The sequence below is a fragment of the Anastrepha obliqua genome, chromosome 1 (genome assembly GCF_027943255.1).
Source record: "Anastrepha obliqua isolate idAnaObli1 chromosome 1, idAnaObli1_1.0, whole genome shotgun sequence".
Taxonomy (NCBI): Eukaryota; Metazoa; Arthropoda; class Insecta; order Diptera; family Tephritidae; genus Anastrepha; species Anastrepha obliqua.
The window spans coordinates 5808035-5824634 of record NC_072892.1 but is presented as its reverse complement, the minus strand read 5'-3'; the positions used below and the strand labels follow the sequence as shown (position 1 = coordinate 5824634).

Here is a 16600-nt window from a genome sequence, read left to right as displayed (position 1 = left end):
TAAATAACTTTATTCTGTAATGTATTGCCCATTTTGATCAATGACCTTTTGCCATCTTTCAGGCAGCAAAATAATCCCACGTTCATAAAACTTCTGGTTTTTATTAGCAAAAAACTGAATCAGGTACGATATGACATCATCATCATTATTGAAATTTTTACCATTCAAGGAGTTTTGTAAAGATCGAAACAAAAAGTAATCAGATGGTGCAAAGTTAGTGTTATGGTGTATGTGGCAAAACATCCCAACCAAGCTCCAATAATTTTTGCCGAGTGGCCAAAGATGTGTGTGGCGTTGCATTGTCATGATGGAATACAATACTTTTTCGATTTGTCAATTCGGGTCGCTTTTCTGCAACTGCATTGTTTAATTTCGTTAGTTGTTCAATGTAGAAATCAGAATTTAGTTCGATTGGGTGCTAAGAGTTCAAAGTAGACAATTCCTTTGTAATCCCACCAAACTGATAACAAAACTTTCTTTTGACGAATATCAGCTTTTGACGTTGTTTGAGTTGATTTACCTGGCCTGCTCCACGATATTTTCCGCTTGATGTTGTTGTAAATACCGTCCTCGTCAGTTATCAGTCGTTTTAAAAATGGATCATTTTCATTACGTTTCTTTAGCAAATCGCAGCTATTAATGCGTTGCGTTAAATGCATTTCTTTCAGTTCGTGAGGCGTACATGTACCGAGTTTTTGAACATAGCCAGGTTGTTTTAAGTGATTTTCAATGCGTGTACGGGATACATGAAGCTTGTCTGCAATCTCACGTGTTGTACTGTGACGATCCGAATCGATTATTGCTTTGATTCGGGCATCATCAACTTCAACTGGACGACCCGAGCGTTTTTCATATTTGAGTCAGAAATCACCAAATAAAAAAGAAAAATATGACGAAAATATTCCTTTTGATTTTCCATTTTTCAACGAACGCCAAACGAAAACTACGCAACCGATTAAAAAACTGTTTTTACTTATAGGCACCTGAATTGCCAACTATTAAATAACAAAATGTGTTTTACATTTGTACTACGTCTGCTACGTCTAAAAATTCAACTGAAGCCAATTATGAGTGAAATCTGCAATTACTTAGTTCTCAACCTAATAGATTTTGTGGACCGATTCATCACAGCGGATGAGAGTTGGGTCTATCACCATGATCCTTAATCAAAACAAAAGGCTAAAGAATTGTGTGAACCTGGTTCTTCGGCTACGAAAGAGTTGGTGTCCAGAAAGATGCGAAAGTAATGTTGTTTGTGGGCTACTAGCAAACTGGCTGCTTGTAACACTTTTAGATATCCCAAATTTCACGCGTTCAATTTAAGCTTAAATAACTGTACAGCGATAATTCGTAACATAAATTCTTTTATTATATTCATATTTTAATTTTCTTTTTATTTATGTGTTTCAATTTTACGAGTATTCTACATTCAAACAAATGCCCTATAATCTAATTTTTAACATAATAAAATACATTAGAACTACTATTTTTATAACAAAGCGATTATACAATAATAAATCTAAAATATAATATAAATATGTATTTATAAGTATTAGTACTACATACATTCACTTCGCCGTTCTACATATTTTACAATTCGAAACCCCATTCCACACACCACTACGCTTATCTAGCCTACAAGCAACCGTTGCCCCAACACCCGCACCACGGTATTTTGCCGCCTGTGTGCGAACTAATGGAGATTTTCCGCCGATTCGAACGCACGCTGAACGAAGTCGACGACTCCCGCGACGAGGCCGAACTATTCGATCCGTGCTCCGAGTAAGAGGTGCTGTCCTGATGCGAATGATGGCTGTGATGCAGATTGTTGCTCAGCACCGACGCGCTGTGCTGGTGATGATGATGATGGTGGTGGTGATGGTGGCCGGACGTGCCGCTGACGCGTTGCGCATTACTCGCCACCGTTCCGTCCGAGTGGCGACGAGAACAACGTGAGCGACCCGTGATAGCCTCAACAGCAGACACCTCTGCCGGATTGCCACGTGTCGAGTCTTGGCTGGACTTGCGTTGATGCGCCACAACAATATTGCTGCAACTGCTATTGGTGTGATGATGGTGCACGTTGGCCGTGTGCCGTGGCGACGTATTGGCAGACAACGATTGGGGAGGATATGCGCCGTCAGCAACACCGTTATTTGGGCTCATGGTGTTGCTGTTGCTGCGCCGACGCGCGGAATGTGGTGAATTGGGTGTGCTGTGGCTGGTCTGCTTGAGGTTCCTCAGAGCTGGATTAGCCAACGCAGATGGCAGATCTGTGCAGCTGCCGATGGATGAATGCTTCGTGTTCGTTGTTGTTGTTGTCGTTGTATTGGAATTGGTGGTCGTGGCGTTAGTTGCAACGCCCTCTTGCACGTCACTTAAATTTATTTGTGCTTGAGATCGAACTAAGTGTGGATTTGTCACCGGGTCAGGTGACTCTGGCGTACTTGAATCGCCGCAAGCGATTGAGACGCGTCGTGCTTTTCGTCGCGCTGCTTCACTGCTCAGCGCCTGAAATTAATAAAATATGCGAATTTTTTACATGTTCACATTTTATTCATACAAATATGTATACTCACCTCACTCGCCACATCAGCAGTATTTGCATCATTCCCCGTTGCTGCAGTGGCGGCGTCCAAGTCCACGTCGAGCGAGTGCGCCATAGCATTACGGTATTGTGCACGCTTTGCTGCCGCGCTCGCTATCACCGTATACAATTGGCTCTTATTGGGTGTAAGCCCTGCCCCCACCGGCGTAGCAGTCTGTAAGCCCGCAGCCGCCGCTAACTCTTCGGTAGGTAGCTGCGGTATCGATACAGGTGTAGCGCGCGCCATACCCACGCTGCGTATGTTTAGCGCCGCTGGAAAAACGCGTGCAGGGGGTGTTGAGGGCTGTGCTTTATTTGCTGCTCCTGGCATAGGTGGCAGTGGCGGTCGCGGCATATTTGCAACGCTCGTAGGCGGCAGCGCGATTCTCGCATCATTGTTTATCTGATCAAATCCGATATAGGTACGTTTGTCTGGGAAGGGCACCATTGCGTCGGGTATATGGGGCGACGGACTATCGGTATGTTCGCGTTCCAGTGAACGCGTACAACGTCCATTGTTACCGCCACTACTGCTGAGTAATGTTTGAGTTGCGGCAGCGGTCTTGTTGGTGTTACTAGTGGTGGCAGCTTGTTTTGTGCCATCGTATTGGAGTGTTAAATTCATTTCAGAGCGATATGGCTTCTTGTTCTTGTCACCTTGCTCCAGCGGCTTGCTGATGTCATTCTCATTTCCCTTTCGCTTGTCTAGCTGAATTGCCAAAATGTCCTCGGAAATGGATTGGATGTCATTGAGGATGGTTTCTAGGTTGACGGACTCCGTCTGAGGAGAAACACAAGATAAGATTTAATAGATTTCTTTGAGTATCGTTACTATAATATAGCTATGGCGTTTCCTTTACCAGATAATTCTACTGGGTGAGTTATTTTTTATTACTTTCGAAAGCTCTAGTGCTGTTTAGTAGTTTAAAAACGTAAAAGTGTTGACGTTTTTCACATTCGTAATTGTCCAGCTACGGTGAAGTATTCAACAAAAATTTCATATTCGAAATTCATTTGTAAGCCCTATGAGGGCTGAACTCGAATTTAAAAAATATTTGCTTACAAACTTTTGCAAGCCAAGCTGTAGCGCCGGATGATTATAATGACAAGCGAAGTAAAAATCGAGTCAGTCATCAGATGTCCTCTTTGTGCTACACTTCACCAAAACACAAAATTTGTGTCGAGAAAGGCGTTTAAATCTTCATTTAGGATTGGTCTTCACCCTTCAAATCTCACAGAGTTTCTAAACGATTTTTTGCCTACGTATGGCATATTTTTTCTCTCGAGTCACATTAAAAACTAAGAAGCTCTTTCTATGAATTCGAAAAGAGATACCTGAAGGTTATTTTTAGTTTCTTTTTTATGATGAAACATCCCGCAAAATCTCAAGATCGTTACATCTAAAGTATACTCCACTTTACGCGGCTCAGCAACTTAATGTGACACACTGCGAGGAAGAAAATAGAAAAAACGCATTTAAAGAAAATATATTGAGTATTAAGATCCAGCGGCTTTATTGGTTGAATCATGTCGTCCGAATGTATGCAAACACTCCGGCTCTCAAAGTGTTCGATTCGGTGCGAGCTCGTGGTAGTAGAGGAGAGGAAATCCTACTGTGCGTTGGAAAGATCAGGTCGCGAAGGACTTGACTTCACTTGATGTATCCAACTGGATTCGGTTAGCAGCAGAAAGAAACGACTGGCGCGCTTTGTTAAAATCGGATGAAATCGCGTAAGCGATCATCGCACTAATCAAGAAGAAGAAGATATAATAGGTTAAATGTACAAAAAAAACTGTTAGTAGTAAAATTTTGTTACACCCCCTTCATCATACTTTCCTGACTGAATTTTATTATTATATTTCTCTGGACTTTGTTTTACAGTGGAATCAAACTAAAATATTACAATTTAGAGCCGCAAGAGTTTAAGCGCCATTTCGTAACCGAAGGCAATACATGGATTCTCGTAGTTGATCAAAGTCGAAGCAGACCACGATGTGTCCATCGACCAGCAAGGTAATTGCCATTATTTTTTTTTTCTGTACACGCAGTTTCTTTCACTTTTCCTTAGCGGGATAAATGACAAGATGATCATTGAGCGATTCTAACCGAGCTGAAAAAACAACTACAAATGAAAAAGAAGAAGCTCCCTACTTCCAAGCACACTGGCGCACAAGTCCGAAGTCGTCAAGGACTGCTCGAATTAGAATACAAATCGTTTATTTTCTTCCAGCTCATTCAAGTTTCTAAAAATAAAGAGATGGCGCACTGGTAAGAGACTTGTTTCACATGAAGAGGTCACCACTAAGGTAAATGTCGTTTGGAGAGTACACGGAAATTTTATTATTTGCAGAGCATAGAAAATTTCAAGAAACATAAGATGAAGGCAAATGGAAAATCGTAAGCAAAGACTGAATTTCTAACACACCACAAATGTTATTTCAGCTGTCAGAGTTCACAAAAATCAACAGCTTAACTTGAAAACGCGGGATCTACTACCTTATATCAAACCTAAGGAAGACTATGTTGAGGAGTAAAACGAACTATTTTCAGCGACTTATTAACAGACCCTAGTAAGCAAAAGAATCTTTTAAAATTAAAAAAAATCCGACGGGTGACTTTTGAAATTTGTTACTTATTATATTTACTTATATATATAAATAAAATTAAATATCTGTACGAGGGTTGCTATTTGCATTTCTGACCTAACAATAAAAAGATAAGCATTGGCGGTTAAAATGGGTGTATTGTTTTTCAGAATATTCTGATTCTCAAAGTACCCGTTTTACAGTCGCGTGTCCAGGCGTTTATTAAATTGTTTGGTATCCAACACGAACACACACTTTTTAGCTCAAGGTGATCATGCGAAATCTTATTAATGCCCATGATACTAATGCGCAAGAATTTTAGACGACCTTCACGGAATTCATCAGTGACTGAGCTGATGCTAACTCAATGCATTCTTCTCTTCTTAATCGTCGTGAAAAATTGTGGGAAATAATCGCACGAAAATATTTTGCGGGGAACGAGGGCAGACCAAAATAAAGTACCTGCTGTGAGCACCCAAGGAGTCTTCACGTATTGGACAATATGTTCATATGTGACCAACAGTTCGAAGTTGTGAAGGATTTTGTCTACCAGGCGACCAGAAGTGACGTTAGCCTGGAGATCAAATGGAGAATAGCTCTTGCCAACGGAGAATAGCACTTCTCAACAGTAGGCAATTGAGAAGTAGAGCTTTCTCTCTCTCTCGAAGGACCAAGCTGAGACAAAAAAAACGCTCTTTACGTCCTCCTGTATAGCGCAGAAGCATGGATTATGTCAACAGCAAATTAGAAAGTTTGGGGAGGAAAATTCTACGTAAGATCTTTCTGTTAGTAAGGAGTACCACGTACTGTGGAACAGTGTATAAACATACAATGGCTACGCTGGTTTGTCCATGGTCACTCCAGCAAGGCGAATAGAGGAAAACCGCATCTCCGTTGGAAGGACCAAATGCAAACGGCACTAGCGAGCGCAGAGCAGAAACAGCTGGCGCGCTATTTTTGATTCAGCCAAAGCCGACACACGGTTGTAGCGCCACATAACAGCAACAATGTTCCCCATTTATTTCCTATTTTTCCCCAACATGAATTTTTAAAGTCACAGTAAGCTACACTCATATGGTCCACACATAAAGATACTCTAAAAATACTTAAAATTTTTCAATGGAATTGTAAGATGGCATCGGACAACACTCAAAGGGTCCGAAACGAGGTATATAAATAGCAACCCTCGTATATAAAAATTATTTTCACTAATGCACAGTGCAATTGATTTTAGTAGGAGGATACGCAAACATATATATCAACTATATTTCAAATTAGGCAATACATAACTGGTTATATAAAAGAAATAAAATCGGTAAAGGGATAACCTGAACGTACATTAAATAAACATCCAACAATAACATATAAGTAATTAGGGGCTACTCAATGTGCTTTTTTTTTGCTACCCACTACCAACAACAATCAACACTCAAAGCAGATTTGGAAGAGCGGCCCTTTGGACCCCTCACCTGACTCTGACTATCCACAAGCTTTGCTTTTAATGCCCCTGTTGGCGTAGGCGCTGGTAACGGTGAGTGCATTGGCGTTGCTACCGCACTACTCTTGTTTGATGTTGTTGGTGTTGGTGTTAGACGTTGGGTGGGATTGATAGTCACTGCCATCAGCGGTTTGGTGAGGGCCGGTGCAGTTATTAGGCTTTTACAGCGCTTTTGTGCGGTAGCATAAATTGGCTCACTTAATTTGGTTATTACAGTGTTAGGCTGTGCAACGAAAACCGCCGGCATTGCAGCGGGCGATAGCAGAGCTTGCAAGGTTGCTGCGCCATGAAGCGATGCTTTCAGCGAATATGGCGAGTTAATTAATGCCGTTGTAGAAGCGTTAGATCCGGCATTGGCAGCAACAGCCGCACCGTCACTGCAGGCGGCAATAGCATCAGCACCGGCGGCGACCTCATCAGCATCGTCTACAGTCACTGTGATAGTAACGATTGACTGCTGCAGCACTGGAGATGACTGCAGTTGAGTGTGTGGCTGTTGCAGTGGCCGCTGGTGCTGCTGCTGGTGCTGGTGCGAGTACTGGTGCGGATGCAGATGTTGATGGATATGCTGCTCCTGCTGCTGCCGTTCTTGCATATGTTGGTGTTGGTAATGCGCACAAGCGCGTAGTTGTGGACTTACTTGAGAAGAGCTACCGCGTTGTGGCACTGGCGGGGGCACCGCGTTGGCCGCGCTCGTCGCGATCAAAGCCTGACGCTGATAGGGGGCAGCCAAGGCATTGTGCACATAAAGATCGGGTGGTTCACAATTTTGACACCCACTTATTTCCGGATCGGCTGCCGGTGTTGTTGCTACTGTATTTATGACTGGCACACCCGACGAATTTGTGGCATTCAGCGACTTATTGGCCAAAGCTGTGTTAATTTTTAGACGCGGCTTCAGTGGCGCAAAAAAATGCTTCGGACTGTTCAGGGTTGGCGGCGCACTCACTGGTGTGGTGGTGATTGCGACCGTCTCTATGGCGGGGTTATTTGCTTGACTCATCAGACTGGGCGCTGTTACTGTGAGACCTGTTGCATTTGCTAAGCCCCCGTTACTAGACGTGGACGCCACCATCGTAGGCACAAATGTGGTCAATAGCTGAGAAGGCGCCTGACGCTGTTGTTGGCCGGTATTCGGTGAAAGTGACGCAATCTGTAGGGCTGGCTGCGAGTTGTCACCCGAAATCTTGCGATGTGCGAAGGGCGATTGCAGTTTATAGTCCCAACCATTTGTATGGCGCATTAATCTCGAAGTTGGTGAGCTTGCGTTGGCTACATTCCCTGTGAAGTAACAAAACAAAGTATTTGAAAAACAAATATCCCTTATGCTGTGGTTACCCACCTATATTGGAGCCCATATGATCCTGTAAAACATTCTCAAAGTAAGATAGTGGCGGCACAACTGCTTGTAGGTCATTCAGCTGATTAGCCACCTGTTCGATGGGCGTCAGTGGCGTCAGCGGCCCGACCAGGCTAGGTAGTGTCATCTGCGAACCGCTACTTTCGGGCATGCAAATGTGCAACATCTCATTATGGGGCACTTGTGTATGCAGCTCAGCATTGCTCATCGTCTCCTCAGAGACGACGGATAGATGATCGAAAGCTTGATGTAAATTTGGCGTACTTTCGGACGCAGGTCCCACACAGTTGACAGCCAGGTTTGGCATATCTGTACGTGATGTTGGAGTTGACGGTGTGGCAGGCGCAAATTCAATAATGGGTTGTTTTGTAGCCAGTTGTGGGCAGCTGCCACCGGTGCAGCATTCGTCGCTGCACTGATCATCGTTGCCCTTGCAGGTATCACAGGAATCTGAGTCCTGAGTGGGAGAGGAAAAGAGAAAGAGGGAAAGATTGAGAGTAAAAAATTAATAAATTCCAACAAAATTGTTTCTATATTCACTTACATCACTGTTGCAGTTACTGTCACAAACGTGGCCACTGCCGCGCCCACCGCCGCTACAACCGCTATGCCGCGCATTGCATCCTCCATGATCGTGCTCCAGCAATTTCGCCTTGAAGCGCTTATTTAAGCGGTCGCATTCGTCGCGCAATGTCCAGATCTCACGACGTAACTGTTCATTCTCTCTACGCAAGCGTTTGATATCGGATTGCCCTGAAAGTGACAGGTAGTTGAAAGAGAAATCAATTAAAAGCTGGTATTGATTTTTTAATTGGGTGTGCAATCACTTTCACATTAATTTTCTGTGTTTTTCTTTGACACAAAGAAAAAAATAAAATCAATAAAATCTAGAGAAAAGTGTTTCATTAGCCTCCATTAGCCGTCTCCCGCCACATTCATGTTATTTTTGACGATGTGTTGTGATCCATAGAAAAAACCCGCTACACATATCAACCAAAGATAATATAGATATGTATATGCAAAAATCAGCAATGAATGCTTCCAGTGCCAGATGCTTTTTGGCGCTTAATATATGTATGTACGTATGGCTATTGGTCGGGATGATTGTTGTATTTATATTTGGCTCAAAGGCAGTTTGTTTCATGAATGCGTTAATTTGCAGCAATAAATGTAAATTTGTTAAAAATAGCTTCTATACCGTGTGAATTTGCTGAAATTTCACTGGAAGTCAAAACAAAACATTTCTGGTATTACATAAAAAAAATATATGCACTAAACTTCCTAAACAACAGCTGTGAGCTATGGCTGAAGAAATTCAAATTTTAGAATCCATAAGGGAATTGAATTTGGATGAAATATTGTAAACGATTGAGAGCGCAGTAGACCTTATGGTCATGATGCGTATCACCCTTGCACATTCTCCTATTTAAGACCAGAACTTTAGATACTTCTAAAGCACCGCTTTAAGCATGCAATATTGCCTAAGAAGTGAACCACAGTCTATTCTAGAGTTAACTAGATTTATTTCTGTAATGTGAAAATACGAATGGTAGGTTTGAGAATTCTGCATTAGCTATCGTTGCTGTGAACCAAAGTGGTGGCTGTCTTGAGTGCGTTTTGCCAAAAGGGCTCGCATCGAAAGAGATGAGATCGATCAATTTATATAGGACTGGTATTTAGAGACACACAAAGGATTTAAGAAAGAACTCAGAGACGACGCAAATATCAATGTAGCTGTGGCGAGAAAACTAAATCTAAATGGTCGACCGGTGTAGGTAAATGCCGGACGCAAACCGTGACAATAACGCGCACTACTCCGAGCCTTTATCACCCGCACAAACGCAGAGATTCCAGGACCGCAGCAACGGCACAAATTACCGCAAGGCAATACCAATAAATCCAACGTCGGAATGGATAGCACTTTATAGTACGCACAAGCACTAGCCAGGAAATGGAAATAAGCGCCAAAAAGTAGGCACCAAACAAATTGGGGCCGAAAAACGCCCCAAACAGCAGGGTCAAAAAATAGGCAGTGTTATTTCTCACCAGAAATTAGCAACCACAAGGAAAAACTCAGGAAAAATTGCTTAAAGTGTATCTAAGATATATATAAAGTACTGCTTTCTCTCTCCATTTCCTCTACGTTGCATCTTTTTTCTCTCTTGCGGAACGAAAATGCCCAAAACGTTGCATGGCCTTGAAATTTTACTCTCCATTCTCGTTCGTACATCGACGCCCCACTTCAAAAATCTTTATTGCACGAAAGACTTAAAAGCAGTGCCGCTAAAAAAAAAAAGATCAGTCAAAGAATTAAGTATCCGTGGTGTAAAGCTAAAAACTTAAAAACCAAAATAAATATATGTATCCAAAACAATTTAACTTAATATTTCTCACTGCATGAAAGACTTAAAGCCAGTGCTATCAGAAAAATATTCCCAAAAAAAATCAATATATCAAAAAAACAAAAAAAATAGAAAATTAAAAATCTGTGACGTGCAGATAAAAGCTTTAAAAAAACACACAGGAAAAAGTAGATATCAAAAAAATGTATACCCGCCCAGTAATTCCTAATACACAAAAAATTTAAAAGCTGTGCCGCTAAAAAACATTCCCAAAAACAATCAATAGATTGTTCAGCAACCCTTTTCGCTACAGCAGCGAACAGAACTTCCAGTTTTTGGTCCGCCAGTCCGCTTTCTATTCCCAACCAGTGTTTAGAAATTTGTTCACCAACCTTTGAATTTTCGAGTCATTCGGATGATTATTTCCTAAAACAGAATCAAGAATTTTGTTATATGTCGGTCGACCATTTTCATAATAAGTTTGAATAATTGAACCCGTTAGTCTTTCTTGTACATTTTTCTACTTGTCAAACGGTAAACATGACATAAAAAGAAGGTACCCTCTAGTTAGAATTATTTACTACTGATATCCAGGCCTCATAGAATCTAGCTGTTCTTCTCTCGCAATTGAAGCAACAAATATTTTACAAAGTAGAGAAATTTGCCCACCAACTGTCGGAAAAAATGTTCAAGCGTTGTCAGATACTATTTTATTATTTTTTTTTAATTTTTAATTTATTTTGGTATCAAAATTTTGAAATTTTCTGATTATTAATGAAAATGAAAATAAATAAATGAAATGAAAATCTTCCAGTAGAAAATAAATATTCACTGCTTACGGGGTTACATGGGTTTCGTGGGTTCAAAAAAACGATTTTTTGGCTTATTAATTTCTACAACGTCTCAAGAATATTATCCTAAATTTTCAAGTTGATCCGAATAATAGTTTCGGAGAGACAGCCTTTGGAAGGTGTGTCTGTCATTGTTGTATATTACTTTCACTTCCTAAGGAAAACTAGTTAAAATATTTTACTTGGTGATTACTTCTCAAGTTTCTATAATATAATTTATTAAAAACGTGGTATTATTTGTGGTTATCTAGTGTCATTTGTGAAGCTGATACACAATGCTGGTTCAAAGATTGTTAATATTGCGGCATTGGTTATTATTATTGATTATGCACGGTATGGATTTAAAATTAGGCCGAAACTCCCACGAATATGCCCGAATTTCGGATGAAAACAGTGTGTACGCAGCCGAAAAAAAATCCGCGAGCGAGACTCGCGAAGACAGAATCCGTCATCGACAGGAGCAAAAGAATGCCCTGGACATTGCAACTGCTGCAGGATCTTTACTTTATGGCCCAAGAATCGACGATTCGTTGTAAGTTACAAAAAAACATTTTTTTCCACTTTTATTGTAACTCAAAACTTTTTTCTCGGAACCGTGTTTTCAAAGTCGGTTGTCAAATTTTCTCGAAAACTACTCAACCGATCTTGATGGATTTTTGTGTTCGAGATACAATTTACTCGTGCTTGGACGAAGGATTTTTTTTTTTTTTTTCAATTACAACTATTTAAAAAAAAACAAAATATCAAGCAAATTTGACAAAAATTTTCACTTTTTTTCGAAAAATGTCTGTCAAAATTCCAATTTTTACTTTTTTTTTGTTTCCTTCGTTCAAGCACGAGTTTATGGTCTTAACTAAAACACTTATTTTTGTTTTCTCATTTTATATGATCTTGTCAGGAGTTATGCTGACAACGCCGACGCACCTTTTTTTCGAGGGGTCACCTGAAATGACGTCACAATGGAGGAGTTTAAATTTTTTTTTTTTGAAAATTTCAGAAAATATTCTTTAAATATGTACCTATAAGACGAATAGACAAAAAAAAAGTTTGAATTAAATAAATAAGTTTTTACATAGAAAAAAAATTGAAAATAAGCCTTTTTTTACCCGACGAAACCCATGTAACCCCTTAAACTACATGAAACTGACATCCGAACACTTGTGTGGTAGCAATAGAACTGATAACAGTAAAAAATTAAATAATAGTAATAATAATAATAGATTCACTAATAATTAAGCTATTAGTCTTATTTTTTGTTTTTTTATTTGCACTACAAGTACCTTTTTCTGTCATAATTTGAGTGTGAAAAAATAAGCGAATGTGGGAAAACAAAAAACGTGTACCTTACCTCACAAAAACTATACCCCTCGTAAATTAGTGCTAAAGTTAAATTGTATAAGGTTATTATTTTCCTTAAATTAATTTCTACTTCCGTGCAACAAAAATATTTTTTAAAAATACTCTAATGGCCATTAAGAACTTTAAAAACTCGTTTAATAAATAAATTACAATTTCCATCAAATTCTTCCTTTTTTTGTTTCTTTTGGAATTTTATATTAAAATAGCTGAGGCAGCCTTAAAATGAATTTTGACATTGAATTCAGGCGCGGAAAAACACAATAAAATTTGTATGATTTTTTTAGTGTATTAGACGTAGGCAAAGATCCAACAATGTATAGAAAAACAAGAGTTTGGATGAGAGATGTTTCTTTTATGAAAGTTCCTACAGGAATATCTTATAATGTGAATATTTTATTTTCTCTAAGTGAAAATTTATGAATAACAAAGCGGACACCCCTACTAACCGGATACCTCGCATATGAGGACACTTTTTTAGTACACATTACAAATCTTTAACAATTTTTATTAATTGTTTTCTCTTGAGTGTACAACTCTCCCATGACACCTTAACGCTCCCATAACATATTATTTACTTTTTTTACACTTCTCTCATAAGCGGACACCTCCCATAAACGCATACCTTCCATAAGCAGAAAAATTTTTCAGTCCCTCAGGTGTCCGCAATAAAGTGTACACATTCTAACAGGGTGCCCAGATTTCAGCGACCGCTACTGTATATAAATTTCTAATTTACAATAAAACAAAAAATTTATCAAAACAAAACATTCGCCTTGGTAGCCACAAATCAGAAGGTAGTGCAATGTGCATTCATAAATTCAATGAAATCATCTATGCATGCGAAAAACCACAACAACAATTTCATTATTACGCACGGTCATGCATCACAGGTTTAGAAGAATTGCACATCGTTGTAAAGCACAAAGAAAACACATTTTTCATGGACAAAAAGCGTTGAATGGGCGGTCACTCTCAGCAAGAATTTTTATAATTGTCGAAAATTCATTGCTAACTTTGACTGACATTTCCAAAAGGCTTCATTAGCAGAACAGGATACCATCTTTAGCAAATCTAATTATTTTTTAGTTTTCTAGTTACTACTAATGTTGCGTGCCTTAGAAGACGTGATCCTACTTCCGTGCCGAAAATCACGCAATAAATCCTATTGAACAAATATTTAAAAAACTGAAAATACAGCTTTTATCGAAATTGGCATATACAATCGTCGCTCGATTCATAAGGCAATGGGTTGAGTAGCCACAGAGCTTTTATGGTACTTCAAATTGGCTATTCAAATTATCATTAAAATACTATGAATATAGTATGAATATTTTACTGATATCACCGATCCATAAGGCCTAAAAGAAGGTATGCATTCTCAGTTGTCTAGATCAATTCGCAATTTCACTTTGAGTGTTACTCACACTAGCCGCAGTTCATAGAAAATGCAAAATATTTCTTCATACTTTCTAATAAAGATGGTATGACTAACTTTCGAATGCATTTTAAAAGAAATTGCCAATTGAACTGGAAAGACTGAGTACGTATGAGTATCTTTGTTAGGGCCCTAATTCGAATATAACGAATGCATATCTTCACTTAAAAAACAACAACAGCAACAATTTATTATTTTTTTCCTCAAGTGTATATTAGTCTATATTTCGATTGCTTCTTTTACTCTTGCTACATTTTTAAAGTGCTGACATAATTTTCTCAAATATTATTACAATTGTCGACAGTTTGACGACCTCCACAGTAAATATATTACACTACATTAATCAGCCCATGACGAGAGTGTCCTTAAACAATTCATACTCGTAGTCGTATGTATGTAAATACCTGTACACGCTTATGCACCTCCACAGAGGGTGGTCCAAATATCAGCTTGGATTTGTATTGCAACGCTATCGGCAATTTGCTACTTAAATTCTTGACTCAATGTTTCTATAAGTAGTTAATGATATACCAAATTTCTTGAGACTTTATATTTTACCTTTATTAGATTGCCGTGGCTATTCAATCCCTCTACTAGTTGTGAATTACTAACCTAAAATTCTACATGACCTTGATAATAAAAAAAAAACAATTTTTTTTTTCGGAAGAAAGGAGAAATTGTTGGCAAAAAAAATATTTTAATAAAAAGTATTTTACTATAATAAAACAAAATGATTTTTTTTAATTTTATAAAAAATATAAGTCATGCTGATATCCAAAAAACAAATTTTTTCTAAAAAATTATTAGGAAAAACTTATAAGAAAGAGTATTTTAATAAAAACGAGAGTATTTTAATAAAAAAATATGTTCACATAAATAAAATAAATTATAAATAATATTAAAATAAACTTCTAAAAAAAGTAAGTAATGCTCATAACCGAAACACAAAAAAATAACGATGACGACATAAGTTTTTCAGAAAGAATCTATTGGGCAAAACGAAATATTTTTTTTTTAACAAATATTTTAATAAAAAAAATTTCATAGAAAATTTTATAAAAAATATAGCTGATCCTGAACCACAAATCATAGTTCATAAAAAACATTTTCACATAAAATTTTATAAAAAAAAATTTTTTCAGAAAAAAAAGTACTAAGTAAGAAACATACTTTAACAAAGAGAAACTTTTCATTTCTAGTATTATATAAAATATAAATGATGCTGTTACCCAGAAAAAAATTAGTTGGTAAAATGGTTACAAACAAATATTTTAATAAAAAAAATAATTCTATAAAAAACCTTCTTCGTATGTTATTTCATATTGTATTGTATAAAATATAAATGATGCTGATAACCAAAACAAAACAAATATTTTTTCAGAAAAAATGATTAGGCAAAAAAAAAATTTATAAAGAGGGTATTTTAATAAAAAAAAGATTAATATCAAATTAATAAAACAAATAATGCTGACAACCAAGAAACATATATTTTCGGAAAAAATTATTAAGAAAACTGGTTACAAAACATATTTTAATAAAAAAAAATTTTAGTCTCACATATTTTATAAAATATCCAAACAACAAAATATTTAAAAAAAAAAAAGTTATTGAGCAAAAAGGAAATATAAGAAAAGATATTTTAATACAAAAAGTATTTTACTAAAAAACAATTTTTCATATAGAATTTTATACAAAATATAAATGATGCAGATAACAAAAACAAAAAAATGTTTCCGAAAGAAGTTATTACTCAAAGAAAAATTAATAATTAATATAAAAACAATGTTGTATATAATTTTATAAAATAAATAAATGATACTGATAACCGAAAAAAATATTTTTTCAGAAAAAATTATCTGGTAAAATAAATTTATTAAAAAAAAAATAATTATAAATGATGCTGATAAACTGCAAGAAATATTGAAAAAAAATATAGGGTTTTTCAGTAAGAGCGCTTCAACATTTGAACTTTTTTGAATAAAACACAAACGGTTTGACTTTTTTAACTAATTTTTTTTATTATCGAGTTTGAACATATACATTTAAGTATGAAATTCGATTTCTTTTGCATGACCACCGCGTGCACGTTTTACGAAGTCCAATCGTTGAACCCAATTTTCAACCACTCTCTTGCATAAATCGGCCGAAATTCCAGCAATTTCGCGTTCAATATTGGCTCAGAGCTCTCAACTCGTCGTCGGCTTGTTACTGTAGTCCAATGACTTCACATAACCCCAAAACGGGACGGCTTGTTAAATGGACCGTAAAATGGCCGTAATGCTCTTAAAGTAGCAGCAACAGAACGATTATTTTCATAAAAAATTTGCACGATTTGTAATCGTTGCTCAAGTGTGTAACGTTCCATGATGAAATGTATACTAATGAAGTTTACAAATGACAAGCGAAAAATAAAAAATATTGCGTCGTTCGCCCTCCCTATCGGAAAAAAGTTGAAGCGCACCTATTGAATAACCCTATATTAGCTCATTAAAAATGTAAATAGTGGAAAATAACATCAGGCAAATGACCACCATGACCACGTTTACAGTACAATATCCTTTTCATGTAATTTTCCATAACCG

At 37.5% G+C, this 16600-nt stretch overlaps 1 protein-coding gene across 5 annotated transcripts in view; it reads right to left on the bottom strand.

The window, feature by feature from the left end:
* Positions 1 to 1413: 1413 nt before the first annotated feature.
* The window catches only part of LOC129250992 (mucin-2), a 102586-nt gene continuing 87399 nt past the window's right edge, over positions 1414 to 16600 (bottom strand). For 4 of the 5 annotated variants that reach the window (XM_054890489.1, XM_054890493.1, XM_054890492.1 and 1 more), the window contains 5 exons: positions 8576 to 8784; positions 8014 to 8488; positions 6643 to 7952; positions 2580 to 3368; positions 1414 to 2511 (listed from right to left, as the gene is read on the bottom strand). In XM_054890489.1, coding sequence (XP_054746464.1) covers positions 1636 to 2511; positions 2580 to 3368; positions 6643 to 7952; positions 8014 to 8488; positions 8576 to 8784 — 3659 coding nt within the window. In that variant the 3' untranslated portion in view covers positions 1414 to 1635. The remainder of the gene's footprint in view (positions 2512 to 2579; positions 3369 to 6642; positions 7953 to 8013; positions 8489 to 8575; positions 8785 to 16600) is intronic. The other variant, XM_054890494.1, reaches the window with a different exon arrangement.